We start from the raw sequence: 13,678 nt of genomic DNA, 5'->3' as shown, positions 1-13,678 counted from the left end.
CCATACCACTTTCAGCTCTCTTAAAACATATTTCCAACCATGTATTAGAGATATTTTTAAGCTTGGAATGATCCTTTATACAGAACTTAAATGAGTTTAAATTGGTACTCTCTTCTTGAACTCCAGATAAAAAGGCTACTCCAGAATAAACTATTTAAATGTTGCATGGTGTGAGCGGGAAACACAATTGTTGCCACTGTGGCAGTCCTGCTGGCTATGTACTTAGATGGTCATCTCTTCCTTCGAAAGTAAAGGTTTACACTTAAAGGCCCTTCTGGGTCAGTTATACATTGACAACTACCCTCTCAGGAGCTTTATGCACAGCTGAGTGGTGAGTTACCATGTGCCCTAACACAATCAAAATAAACATGCCTTTGTCAATAAAATTTTTATTTATTTTATTTATTATTTTGATTTATAAACCACCCATCCTCAGGCGCTCTGGGCAGTGGACAACAGTTAAAATCAATAATAACAAGAAAACAATAATTCTAAAATCAACATACAATAAGCAATAATAAAAAAAATTAACCAAGTACATTAAAGTGCAATGGTGGGGAGAACCCCACCCCCACCCCAAAGCTGGGAGGCCGACATGGCACTGCCCTCTTCAACCACCAAACGCCTGGCGGAACTGCTCTGTCTTACAGGCCCGACGGAACGATAATATGTCCCACTGGGCCCGGGTCTCCATTGACAGAGCGTTCCACCAGGCTGGGGCCAGGACTGAAAAGGCCACACCACACATTAAGTTGATGGCTTCATCTTGGTGGGCGTCAACAGTCATCTCTATTAGAAAAGCAGCATAAGGGTGAAATACGCTCAACAAAAACACATCATAGGCATACCTACCAATGGATGCTGCAGTCTAGATATTTGAATCTTTGACCGTATCATCACTCAGCCGAGCTAGATTTATGAAATCCAGGACCGTGTGTGAAACAAACAGACTTTCATTCAGAATTTATCTCGGTCTTCATTTCTACACTTTGGTCATTTATCTCCACCCCCACTCCAAAAAACCGGCTGTAGCTCCTTCCATCTCCACTGAATATTACAATTCTCTACTGCTGTAAGGTATGGCATGATCCAACCAAAGTTAAGCTCTTTTGAAGACAACTGATGTCAGTAGGAAAGATTTAGGCATGAACTTAACTCTCCATTACATTTAATGGAATGTAAAATGGCTTATCTTTGATTAGATGGCATTCATTTTTAAAAACAAGGTATTATGACTTTCAGTTATCCAGCAAGTGATTTTAAGCTTCTAATCTCTTGTTTGTGGGCTCATCTCTTTAGAAGCTTATCCATGATGCACTATGACATACTCCTCCCACATTATGCCAATTACTGTTTTATCTACAGCCAACAACTGCAGAGCAATGAAACACTAATATTGGCATGGGGGGCCTCAAACGGCAGGAAATGTTTTCCGGAATCGGTTTACACATATTGGCTTACATATTTGCAACTGCAATACTGTTTTTATGGAGTGTAAGATGTTTGCCCTGAATCACAAAAGCCAATCTGTGTATAAAAAGAGACTTCTGTGCACAGACCTGCTCCACTATCTATACAAAAGGTTTCTGCAGTACAGTTTTAAGCAGCATTACCATTCACTTCAATGGACTTAAAAGAGCACACCTCTGCTTAAGATTACACTAGCATGCAGATAAGGTAGGAGAGGAACACTCTGTGAGCGCAGCTCTCGACATCATTCTTTATTGAAGGCTCCATAGATCAGGCTCTATGGCTTCTGTTCCAAACTTGTAAACTCGTGGCGTACCCATTGATCACTATGGCAAATGGAAGACTGTAGGAATCTCCTACCACAGCTAGGAAATCGGGAGCCTCTCTTGCAAAACTGAGACTTATCTTGGTACTGCATTCTATTTATAGAAGGTTCAATAATAAATTAAAATAATTTTAGCCATGGGTTTTGTCATTAGTTCTGTTTTTTTTAGGTTCCAGGCTAACCTGCTGCAGCTTCTATATAATACATTATATTACTACCACCTTATTTGCTTGCATATGACCCAGCAAACGGTCAGAAAAGAGGTATTTTGCAGTCCTGTTTCAGTGAAATGCATATAACCCAAAACTATTTTTCCTATGTATTCAAATAACCAGCAGTCACTTGTGTCAGCCTAATTGTCCAAAACTTTTGGATGCCTCTACAAATAATCTTTAATTGATGAAGTCATCTGTTGCCTTAAATCTAACACTCCATTGTTGGAGTGCATTGCACACACATAAAGCAGGTCCTCAGTCACATGGTCTTCCGGAACTAAACTGCGTCAATTAGAATAAGATGCAATCATATCTGATTAGGGGGATTTATGTTTGTGACTCTGATGGGTACCTGTATGTTTTTGTCTGCAGGGCAGATAGCAGCCCTGGGGGGCTTTCATTGCAGAAGTGATCCTAGGGAAGAATAAGCCCCCTTCCCTCCACGTCTGCCCCAATCTGAATATGTGCTCCCAGGGAGATCAACTCACAGATTTCCTATTGAGTTTTCCAGCTGTCTAGAGAACAACACTCCGACTGAAGTTCACATGTAGAACACTCATATAAGTAGACTGCAGTTAATGGTCCCCTGTGCAATGGAGTAATTGGCCAGTAAACAGATGTGTTGTTTAAGATCATTTTGCTTGTTTAGCACTTTCTCTCTTATTTCCTTTTTTAACTTTTTTTAGCCAATTTCCAGGACATAATTTGTGGGCTTTCGCTATAATGGTCAGGCAGGAATATAAGCCCATCGCAGCCCACTAGCAAATATCCAAAAATCCACTTTTTCTGCTGGCCTAGTGTTGAAGTTCTGGCAAAGGCACATTTCGATTTACGTCATGGTTATATCAGAGAGAAACAAAGAAAAGACACAAATTATCTCTTTTAGTTTTTCCCAGTTCAAAATAGTGAATGAAAAAAATAGTATAGGAAAAATAATCACAGAGTGAAAGAAGTTAAAGGATTGTTTCCCACGGAAGGTATGATAAAGCAAACAACACTTTGGCCACGAGGAAAAATATTAAGGACATTTTATGTGAGAAAAACAATTTATTTATAGTTTACAAAATGTTTTATGGCTTCAAGGAAACAGAACAAAGTAAAAAAACTGAACCGACTATTATCTGCAAATGCTAAAGATTAGATCTTGATTTTCATGCAATTACTTTAACATATCACATGAAGTAATCTGCTTTTACACTCAGCATAGAGAATATACAAACATTCTATATACATTATTTGAAATTAGCTCCATTCAGAGCATACACCAGAGTAACTGTAAATTGTAGACAAGTAAACCTATACAACTGGGTCTGGAAGAACCCATTACGGCAAACTTACAAAGTTTAAGCAAGTTACTTCTCTGAAGACTAAACAGTGTATTTCTGTTTTCTATTTTATGATACAGAATTCATCAAGGAATAAAATTGTATCCTCAAAGAAGGGATTAAAAAATAAATGGGATTATAGTTATCCATTACAATAACTTCAATGAATTAGCAGCCTATGAATAAATTTGGCTTGTTCGATGTGAGTTTCCTTGACACATCGTGGCAAAAACATACAGTGCAATGAGTGAGTCATGAAAACTTTTTTAAAAAACCCTGCTTTTTTGCAGCGTTATTTCCAGCATTTCAGAAAACAACACAAAATATGCCATGCACAAAATATGCCATGCACATTTCAGAAAACAATGCAAAATATGCCATGCACAGTCATGATGACCTGTGTCAATACATAGCATTTGGAAAATGCTCAAAATCAACTTCCAAAGGATAGGACTACATTACAGGCAGAGAACAACAACACAATACCTTAAGCAGATGCTTACTTATGTTCTCAGGTTTTTGGAAACAGAAGTACCAGTGTGGCCTGCACAAGATCACAAGAATCTCAGGAACATGCTATTTAGTAGCTGTCAGGCTGGAAGCTGAAAAGTCTCTGTGCGTACGGACCAGCTTCCGTAGCCACCTTCTGCCCTGTGTAAGCAGGGTAGTTCTCCTGGTGGAAATGCTCACAGTGGAAGTTAATCCAGTCTTTCTCCGTGTTGTACCTTTCGGCTTCGGCGAGGATCCTCGTCAGAGCCATGATGTAACTCAGGGCCATCTGCAGGGTTTCATACTTGGAGAGCTTCTTGTCCTGGCCCCATTGGGGGACGACTTTACGGAGACGGTCAAAAGCAGTGTTGAGCCCCTGCATCCTCCTCCTTTCCCTGGCATTAGCTGCCAGCCTCCGCTTGGCTGCGTTCTCCAGGCGTTCGGAGCCACACTTTGCTGCACAGCCCGACCCGCTTCTGCTCTGGGCATCCACTTCCAAGCTAGACTCCATACGATGATTCAGTTTGCAGGGTTTCATATGGGGAGCTTCTGGGGAGGGGAGGGCTGTAGCCAAGTAAAATGTGTGAGCAGCTAGGAAGCTCTTGCTGACTCCAACTGTGCTTTTCCAAAGGCAAAACAAAATGCTACTTCCCCCAGAGTTCAAGGAGGTGTGCTTCTTTTCAAAAACAGCATCTCCCTGGAACACTGAGGTCAGAAGGCGTCCCTTGCTCTTAGTTCAGAGCCTGCAAGCAAAAACACACATCATAGCATGATATTTTCAGTCTTCTTCTCTCCGTTTGCCAAACAGAGGGAAACAAACAGCCATTGCTATTCTCAAGTATTCAGGTTATAAATTGATGGAGGAAGGGAAAACAAGCATAGGAAGTCTATATAATCCAAAAGGGTTTCAGTGAATAGTAAAAGAAGAGAACTTAAATCTATTCCAAAGCAATAGCTTGTTCAGACAAAGGGGAGAAAATCCTATTCCTATTGCCTGATGCTGTGTTGTTAACCTGAAACCAAGAGGGAAAACTACTCTCACTTCTTCCTCAGCGGCTACTGCTGGTCAGTGAGCACAAGTTTCAAGCCAGGGAAGTCTTTATAGAAGCAACAGCACAAACGGAACAGGTGGCAGCAGGTGGGTGGGCGGCTCTGTGTTTCCATCCCAGCACCTTCCCACCCTGGGAACAAGAGGAAAAAAAACCTTCCAACAAAATCCTGACATTGCAGCCTTCGTCTGTTGCAAATTCTCCCAAAGCCATGTCTGTCCAGCGCTAACACTTGCCATCTGGAGTAGTGTCTGGCTAGCCCCACAAGAATCGCAACAGCTAAGCAAAGGTCTTTGCAGTGAATACTCTTCTGCAAATCAGCAGAAACCTTTCCTGACACATGGACAGCATTGCCTTTGCTTGCTCGGAACGGCTTGGCTGGGGGCAAGAAAAACTGCTAACAGGGATATTGAAACCTAAGAGGAAGAAGGTTTGCCACGAACACCTAGTAGGCCAGTGCTGATCTAATAACCAAAAGAGACCTGAGGAATAAGGCAGGGATTTTCATGCAACTGGCACATTAGAATATATCACTTACATATATTTGATCATTAACATAGCTTTGCAATATTCCTAATGTCAAAATATATTTGGGAAAGTAATCAAAGACTGTCTAATGTAAATGAATTTGGAATGTATGTACACTGTTACCCTCCAGCAAAACTGTAAATCCTGAGAACAGCATGAAACAGAATTACATCAAGAAAAGTATAGATTAGTATCTTAGTACTATTTTAAATTTAAGGCAAATTCTAATAGGAAAAAAGCTTGGGAAACCTCTAATTATCTTCTCTTAATTTCTGTTGCTACTTGGAAGATAAAAACATTTCCCCTTTATGTTGTGTCTCTGCGACCTGTTTTAATTCTCTCCCAAAGAAGTTTTGCACATTTTCAACATTTCCATTCCACTTGAAAACTTGCCAAGGGTCATAAAGCAAAACAAGGATGTTTTATTTGATTTCGGCACTAATTAAATTGTTACCAGTTATTTATGAACGAGTCATGTGTCCATTCAGACTTGTAGCATAGTATTTTGATCTAAAACTGTAGGCCAATTGTTCCCATCATGACTCTGAAACATCAAGTGGTTGAAAACAGTTGATTAATCCTTCACAGAGGCAATGACAATGGAGGAGGCTGAATAATCTGGAAACAATGGGATGCAATTGAACATTAGTGAACTCCAGCCTGACAGATGTTAAATGCAGGCTGTTCGGCTTAGTGTTTCACTTTTAATATTCAGCATCATAAATGGCCTTGTTAATGGGGAGCGGGGGTTACACATTATTTCATTAGCAAAATGTCTACTGAGTTTTCAATGTTTCAATAACTATTACATTCTGGATGCCCTACTTGTTCTTTTCATTAAGGGGTGTCTTCCATCCCTTCACCATTTAAAAAAAATTCTGTCCTTTACATGTTTCAGCATTACTTTCCTAAAATACTTAGGTGATTAATTATATTTGGTCATTAGGATAACACATAAGAATAACAGTGTCAAGACAGACACAAAGCTATTGGTGTTTTCTCAGCATCAGCTCCCCATTTAAATGCCAGAGAACATTCTCCTCCTGTCTCTCTCTTCTAATAAGAACTGCACACATGCATGCAATTTTAACAGAGATTTATATATGCACCTAGGTGCACATCCTGAGCAATACAATTAATATCACAATTTGCATCTGAAATTTAAACACTTTTAAATGGTCTTATCGTGGCTAAACAAACTGCAGTTGAGTCTTACTTACTACCTTGTGATTTGATTTGTTGGTATCTGCTTCCAAAGAGTTTTACACATGTTGCGCTGCGAGATCAGGTTAGAGATTGTCAGAAAAGAGGACAAGTTTTGCAAAACATACATTGCAAATCAGCACTGAAGGATGAAGGCTGGACTAGACCCTCTCCTTAGCTGTCTCTTTCTCTCTGTGTCTGATGAAATGCCAGTTTTCTACATGCAGGAGCATAATAAAAAAACAAAACTTGACAGTCTGAAGCAGACTCCCCACCCCACTCCCATCCCATGCCTTTTTCATACAAGAAAATGTTCTGCTTTTAATTTGAAGTAACATAAATAGGCCATATCCATTGTAATGGTCTTGTAAATTAGGTTGGGCCACCTCTGAATCCCAGTAAAGTGTGTGTGTTTCCTTCCCTTGTGCCTGTGGGCCCTGGCCTCTGAAGAAAGCAGCCCAGGAAAGATTCTACCACATCAGTTTGTTGAACGTGTAGATCAGTTTTACATTTTGGAGTGTTTAATCCAAGTTGAAATCTTGGACCAGTTAGTTCACTGACCAGAAATTTGGTGGACAATAAAGAACCAGGGCTATCCTCAAATTTCTAGGCATTTCATAATAAAATTTCCTGTCAACTCTATGATTTTTTTTTTTTTAAAAAAGAGGGTTCTGACTTTTAAGACACTTAACCAAAATTACAAGATGCTACTTGGCAAGTAGTGCTCTTTCACAGAGTTCAGCTAGAAGAGAGTTTAATGCCTATATTATATGCTAAAAGATTTGGATGGTCCTATATAAGGTGAAAATAAGCTACAAGGAGTAAGTAATGTTGCTTCTAAATACATATTAATAATGTAAAGTGTGGAAATGTGTTTAGGTTAAAGGAAATAATAATGGCAACAACTAATGACTTATAAAATGTCCATTGATTATACTTTTGTAATGTTAGAAATATCAGATTCCAGAATGGTATCCTTAGAATTCATATGTGAACAAAAATAAAAGTAAAACTTGATTTCAAAACCATGGAGAGTAACTGTAGGGTGCAGCTGTCACTTGAGTGAAGGGCATCCTTGGAACTACACTCACTGAGTTTTGTTCAAAACAACCATTTAATTTCCATGGATGAGCTCATGAAAAACACATTTTGCAAGTATGAAGTAGAAGCTGGCGGCGCATGATGCTGATCAGCTGGCATGTTATGTTATAAATCCACCTCTCAATCTCTGGAGTAGTTTTGCAACTCTCTTTAAACTGATTGAGCTATTTTTATTTTTAAAAGGAAATAAAAGAACGTAGCATTTAAAACATTTTTAAAAGCTAAACAGCCTATCTGAATGACAGGGAGTCTGAGGGATGAAAGTACATGGCATGTACAGGTAACTTTTTTTTCCCAAGATGCGCAACTATTGAGTTCATTGGGAGAGAGAAAAACATGCCATAAATTCTGTCTTGATGTTTGCGTATATGAGATTGCTTATAAAGCATACATAGGAAAGATACCGAAACGAGTTTGTAATCTGAGGCCTAAATTGTGATCAACCACTAGGATTAACCAAGGCTATTTATTCTTTTTCTGGGGTCAAAGAAGTGCTTTGGGTCTGTGGTCAGATTTTATGCTCACAGCTGAAATGAGCACAATAAGTAAAGTCAAAAAGGAATGTTCTCCCAGCTCAAAGTGGCTACTGTGTTAGAATGCAGAAGCATGCAAAATGAAATTCTCCTCTCTGGTACTCCTGTTACTCCAAGATCCAGTTTATAATAAGGAATAATAAACCTGAACTCCTTTAGACTGAACAAATTGTCTATTCAGTTTATTACAAGGAATGAAAACAGACTCCGTTATGCTTCATCTCACACGACCAATGCTACTTGAGGGAGCACCTTCTTCATTAACGGAGAGGAACAAAGAAGAAGATCCCTGAGCCTGACTCAGAAATCTGCTCTTATAATCAAATTTTTTTATACCATAGTGCAGTATTTTGATTTTTGTTTCTAACAGGGTACATACAAATCTGTATAAACCTTGTGTTCACACACACCCAAATCCATGGACAGCTCAGTCACCATTTTGAATCTTCCAGCTAGTCACTGAAACCGACTGTCCAGACATGTAGACTTGGAAGCCTACAAGACTTAGCAGTGTTTCTTATCTAGAAAGCATGGTGCCTGGCTTCTCACCCTCCTAATTCAAGAACTAAACATGTACCAGGGCTTCATGAAAATAATAATTAATTCTGCAAGCAGGAATTCCTCTCATGATTATTGAATGTAGTAAAAGATCACAGTGGACATGAAATCACTTAGCAAGCCAGTTTTCTATGGCTTGTTGTCTTACATTTCTGCTCCTCTCAAATTATTCTCACCAGCTGACAAGATGACAAAGACCAGCTATGGACTGGTCACATGCTCACGGTGACCGATCACTGTTTGGGAAATTGCACTCTGTATTCAGCTAAAGTTTAGCATCGTACACAATGGCATAGCGCATTGCTTGGGTTGTCAACTAATGGACCAACAACAATGCATTTATCATGACAGTATTGTGACACTAGATGACGTGCAGACATTATTTTTTAATTCAAAGTGATTTTCTCGTGCAAATGGGCATAAAATTATGACCTATAGCCCATCATTTCCCATTGATTTCCAGTTGGCACAGTTTGCCAGATGCTGTTTGGTCTGAGAGCTACTTTGACCTCCACTCACAACGTTGGTAGCCTTTTTGCTTTGTTATGCACTGTTTTCCCAGCAGGGAGCCCCCCACCTTGTGCTAAAGGCTTAGAGGCTACCCATATGTTCTACTGGAGTGGCTGGCCTGGCGTAGAATTAACCCAGAAGCAGTGTCCAGCATTATGGCTGGAGCTATCCCAGAAGAGATTATAAATGGCCCCAACCTAATTAACTATTTTGCCTCCTGCTGGGAAAACAACGGAGAATGAAGGCAAAAATATATATTCCATCCCCTCTTTCCCTAGATAGCTAGGTAGGTAGACAAAAGCAATCCTGAGGTCAGTAATGAATGTTTTAGAAGTCTCTAATGGGTTGAACCAGTTACATATATTATTTTTGGTAGAATCACAAATCAGCAGAGCGCTTCAGTGAAGGGTTCAAGCTATTTCCATATGCATTTTAAAAAGTACTTCTTTCTGAGAAAGGAGCAAAGAAAAAAAAAAGAAAACAGTATCTTGAAAACTGCAGCCCCTGGTGCATTTCCTGCTGCTGAAAGAACTGTCTTCTTTATCTTTGACATCATTTTCTTTCCTTTTTGCTTAAAAGTGCTGGGAACAATCCAGCCACAGTTCAGCATGCATAGGGTACCGGCTTAACTCTTTCATTGAAATCAATATGACTTTTAAAAAATGATAGTTAAATACTGCCATTTTTAAAAAATACAGAAACAGCCCAGAAAGGGGAAGTTGTGAGCTTTGGGGAAAGTTTTAGAGAAAACACTAAATGGATTTAGTTATGAGTAATTACACTTAGGATAAAGCTGCACAATCATAAAATGTTGGATGCTACATTTCTTTCCTGCCTTCCCCCCTCAAGCTATTTTCCAAAACAGCAGTCTGGGGTGGGGAATGTCTCTGTTTTTGCTGCTCCACGTGGAGTATTTTCTGCATGTGGAGCAGTAAAAACAGGGGGGGAAACCCTTCCTCCATGCTATTTTGACACTGGGAAATGGCTTGAGGGGGGAGGGGGAGCCCTTCCTCCCACACGATGGTGTTCTGAACCATTGGGGGCTCTCCTTTATTTTTAATAGTCATTCCCTGCAGCTGCTATGTGGCTGCAAGAAACATGAGTTGGGTCTGGAGAACCTGGGCCCAATTCTTTTAAAACCTGCACATCTAGAGACACCCTTATTCACCCAAAACTGTTAATGTTCTTTTCCAGACCAAGCGTATGACTATTGGATTAAATATTTGGCACTTCCTGCACTCTAGTGTAGCTGTACTGCACTCCTGTAGGATGGCCATTGCTAGATTTGGGCATTGTTGCCTGCAGAGAAACGCTTAAGCACTCCCACCAGGACTTTCTCCACTCCCAGTTGCAGTCAGTGTTAAGTGGTTTTAATGCATATTTATTTTTATTTATGGGATTTATATGCTGCCTCTGCAGAGTCCTGCTGAAGATGATTTACAAGTAACACCCCCCCCCCAAAAAAACTGACATCAAGGAAAACATACACAGAACCACTAACATGCCACCCTGTAGTGTGTAGTTTGGTCCTCAGATAAAATGATACTAGCTACCCGAGATCCCCACACGCTAGTACCAATTACCCATTAGTCAAGCCTGTTCCAGAATGGTACGTTTTGAATATTTTATAAGAGTTAAAATAGGCAAATGCAAAAATCCCTTATTAATTAGCCCTTTCGTTACTAGCCATTCCAAGACTGCAGAACCCTGGAACATCATGTTCAATGCTTCCTGCAGCATCACTTGGCTGAAGATTGATGAAGGGCTGCTGAGGTCAGGTTTGTAAATACAAAACCATCTGCAAACTCTCCTGGGCTGGGACCTGCAGCAGAGTAATTTTACAAGAGCAGGTGCTCTTTTTGAATGTCCTTTTTTTCTGCTGAAATTGTTACTTTATCAAGGAAGTTACTAGCTAATTATCAAAAGTATTGCTTGTCTGTTCTTGTTAGTGAATATTTTAATTGTCATTTTTTATTTCAAAAGGGCTAACTGTGTGGAGGCTTTTAAATGTTTTAAATGTAGGTATATTTTTAAATGTCGGTATAGGGAGCTGGTGTAGCACAGGGCTATGAGACTCTGGTTGCAATCTTAGGCACTCTTGCCTGGGAGAACAGCAGGATTTGAGTCCAGTGGGACCTTAGAGACCAACAAGACTTTCAGAATGTAAGCTTTCCGGAATCAGAGCTCCTTTCTTCAGACATGAGTCTAAAGTGCTGACTTCTGAAAGCTCATACCCTGAAAATCTTGTTTGTTTCTAAGGTGCCACTGGACTCAAATCCTGCTGTCCTACTGCAGACCAACATCTAAAATTTGCCTGGAAGAAAATCTCATTGAACTTTATGAGGCTTGCACAGTAAAAATCACATGCAAAGGCTTGCAATATTCTCCAGTACCACTTCTAAACCAGAAGATGTACAGAAGGAATTTGCGATTGGAGAAAGGGAGAAAGATTTAAGTGTTTGGATGGCACTACCTAAAAGACCCTCTCTTGGATTGCCACCCACCTAATCTCAGAAGGCACTCAAAGCAGGGCCTCCAAAGATGACCATAGTGGTTGGGTAGGCTCATAATTAGGGATCCCATTCCCCTGGTGGGGGTGGGGATCCCCCGCTTTCACCCTCCACCCCCTGCCTCCTCTTACCTGACTGGTGAGGGAGGAAAGCACAGGAACAATCCTACCAGGTGCACTCCCATGGCAGTGCGACAATGTCACTGATGTTATTGTGCCACCCCAAGAGCACTCCTGCACTTAACCACAGGCCAATTTGAGCCCCAAACTGGGCCCGCTTGAGGCCCAAATCGGCCTGCTGAGAAGCACAGGAGCACTGCTATGCCTGTGTGGTGATGTCACCAGAAATGACATCACCAGAAATGACATCATCACACAGCTGTGGGACCGTATGCACGCAGGGAAGAAGAAAGAAAGGGCCGTGTCTTCCCCACACTCCTGCCGGGAGGGTAAGGGGACCTGGCAACCCTATTCATAAGGAAGTAGATCTTTCAGCTATATTGGTCCCAAACCTTATAGGACTTTAAAAGTCAGTGTCAGCGCTTTGAATTGCACCTGGAAATAAATTGGGAGCCAATGTAGATGAGCCAATACTGAAGTGATACAGTCCCTATGACCCACTCCCGTCAACATCCTGGCTGCAGCATTCTGTGCTAACTGAAGTTTCTGAACACTTTTCAAAGGGCAGCCTCATGCAGAGTGTATTGCAGTAATCTAATCTAGATGTAACTAGGGCATGCACCATAGTGGTCAGATATTTTCTGCTCAGGAAAGGCTGCAGCTGACTAACCAGTTAAAGCTAGTAAAAGCAGGGCTTTTTTTGAGAGGCAACACTCCGGAACGCTGTTCTGGAAGCTCTAGAATCTGCCCACATGATTCCTTCCTCCTTCGGCCCTGCGGGCTCTGCAAAGGAGGTTTAGCTGCCTTGAGTTCATTCTACTTTTTTTCCTTTCCTCTGTGAGTGAGTGAGTGAGTGTGTGTGTGCGTGTGAGAGAGAGAGATGGGGCCTGACACGAACTCTGCAGAGGAAGTTTAGCTGCTTTGAGTTCATTCTGCTTTTTTTTTTTCATTCATTCATGAGTGTGAGAGAGAGAGCAGAGCTGCTGGGGCCGGCTCTCCAGAGGTGGTTAAGCTGCTTTGAGTTCATTCTGCTTTTTTCCATTCTTGAGTGAGAGAGAGAGAGAGTGCAAGCATTGCTGCTGGGGCCAGCTCTCCAGAGGAGGTTAAGCTGCTTTGAGTTCATTCTGCTTTCATTTCATTCATGGATTTCTGTGTGTGTGTGTGCTGTTTGAGTTCATTCTGTTTGATTTTCATTGGGGGAGTGGGTGGATGGGACTGTGTGTGTGTGTGTGCTGCTTTGAATTCATTTCAGGGGGTGGGGCTGTGTGTGTGTGTGTGTGTGTACTGCTTTGAGTTCATTCTGCTTTCTTTTCATGGGTGTGTGGGAGCTGTGGAGGCCGTGTGTGTGTGCTGCTTTGAGTTCATTCTGTTTTCTTTTCATGGGGGTGGGTGGGGCTGTGCATGTGTATGTGTTGCTTTCATTCAGCATATAGGTGTTCTTATGTCTTATTAGCTGTAACTCAAATGGTTCTCCCCACCCTCAACTGATTAACACCACTGAAATTGCAGTGGACATATGGATGTTAAGGAAGTTTTTATGAGGTAAGTGCCAGGCCACCCCCCTCTCGCCAGAGAGAGGGACCTGGCAACCGTAGGCACAAACCATCTAACCCTCAACTTGGTCCCCATGTTGCATAAGTAAATTTCCGTCTCAATAACAACTGGCCTACAATGACATCTGTCATTTTAAACACCGTATGAGGCTATTGTTTTTAAGAAACAAAAATAGGTACCGTGACACGT

General features: G+C 41.0%; 1 protein-coding gene across 1 annotated transcript; it reads right to left on the bottom strand.

Annotated features, from left to right (window-relative positions):
* Positions 1–3,915: 3,915 nt before the first annotated feature.
* Positions 3,916–4,362, bottom strand: ATOH7 (atonal bHLH transcription factor 7). Its single transcript, XM_054984263.1, has one exon. It carries the CDS (start codon positions 4,360–4,362, stop codon positions 3,916–3,918), a length of 447 nt encoding a protein of 148 aa, XP_054840238.1.
* Between the last annotated feature and the right edge of the window lie 9,316 nt (positions 4,363–13,678).

The sequence above is a fragment of the Eublepharis macularius genome, chromosome 6, assembly GCF_028583425.1.
Source record: "Eublepharis macularius isolate TG4126 chromosome 6, MPM_Emac_v1.0, whole genome shotgun sequence".
Taxonomy (NCBI): domain Eukaryota; kingdom Metazoa; phylum Chordata; class Lepidosauria; order Squamata; family Eublepharidae; genus Eublepharis; species Eublepharis macularius.
This window is presented reverse-complemented; position numbering and strand designations above follow the sequence as displayed.

What these genes read in the sequence shown, in the direction of transcription:
- ATOH7 (XM_054984263.1), bottom strand. Translation starts at nt 4,362, where the DNA reads ATGAAACCCTGCAAACTGAATCATCGTATGGAGTCTAGCTTGGAAGTG.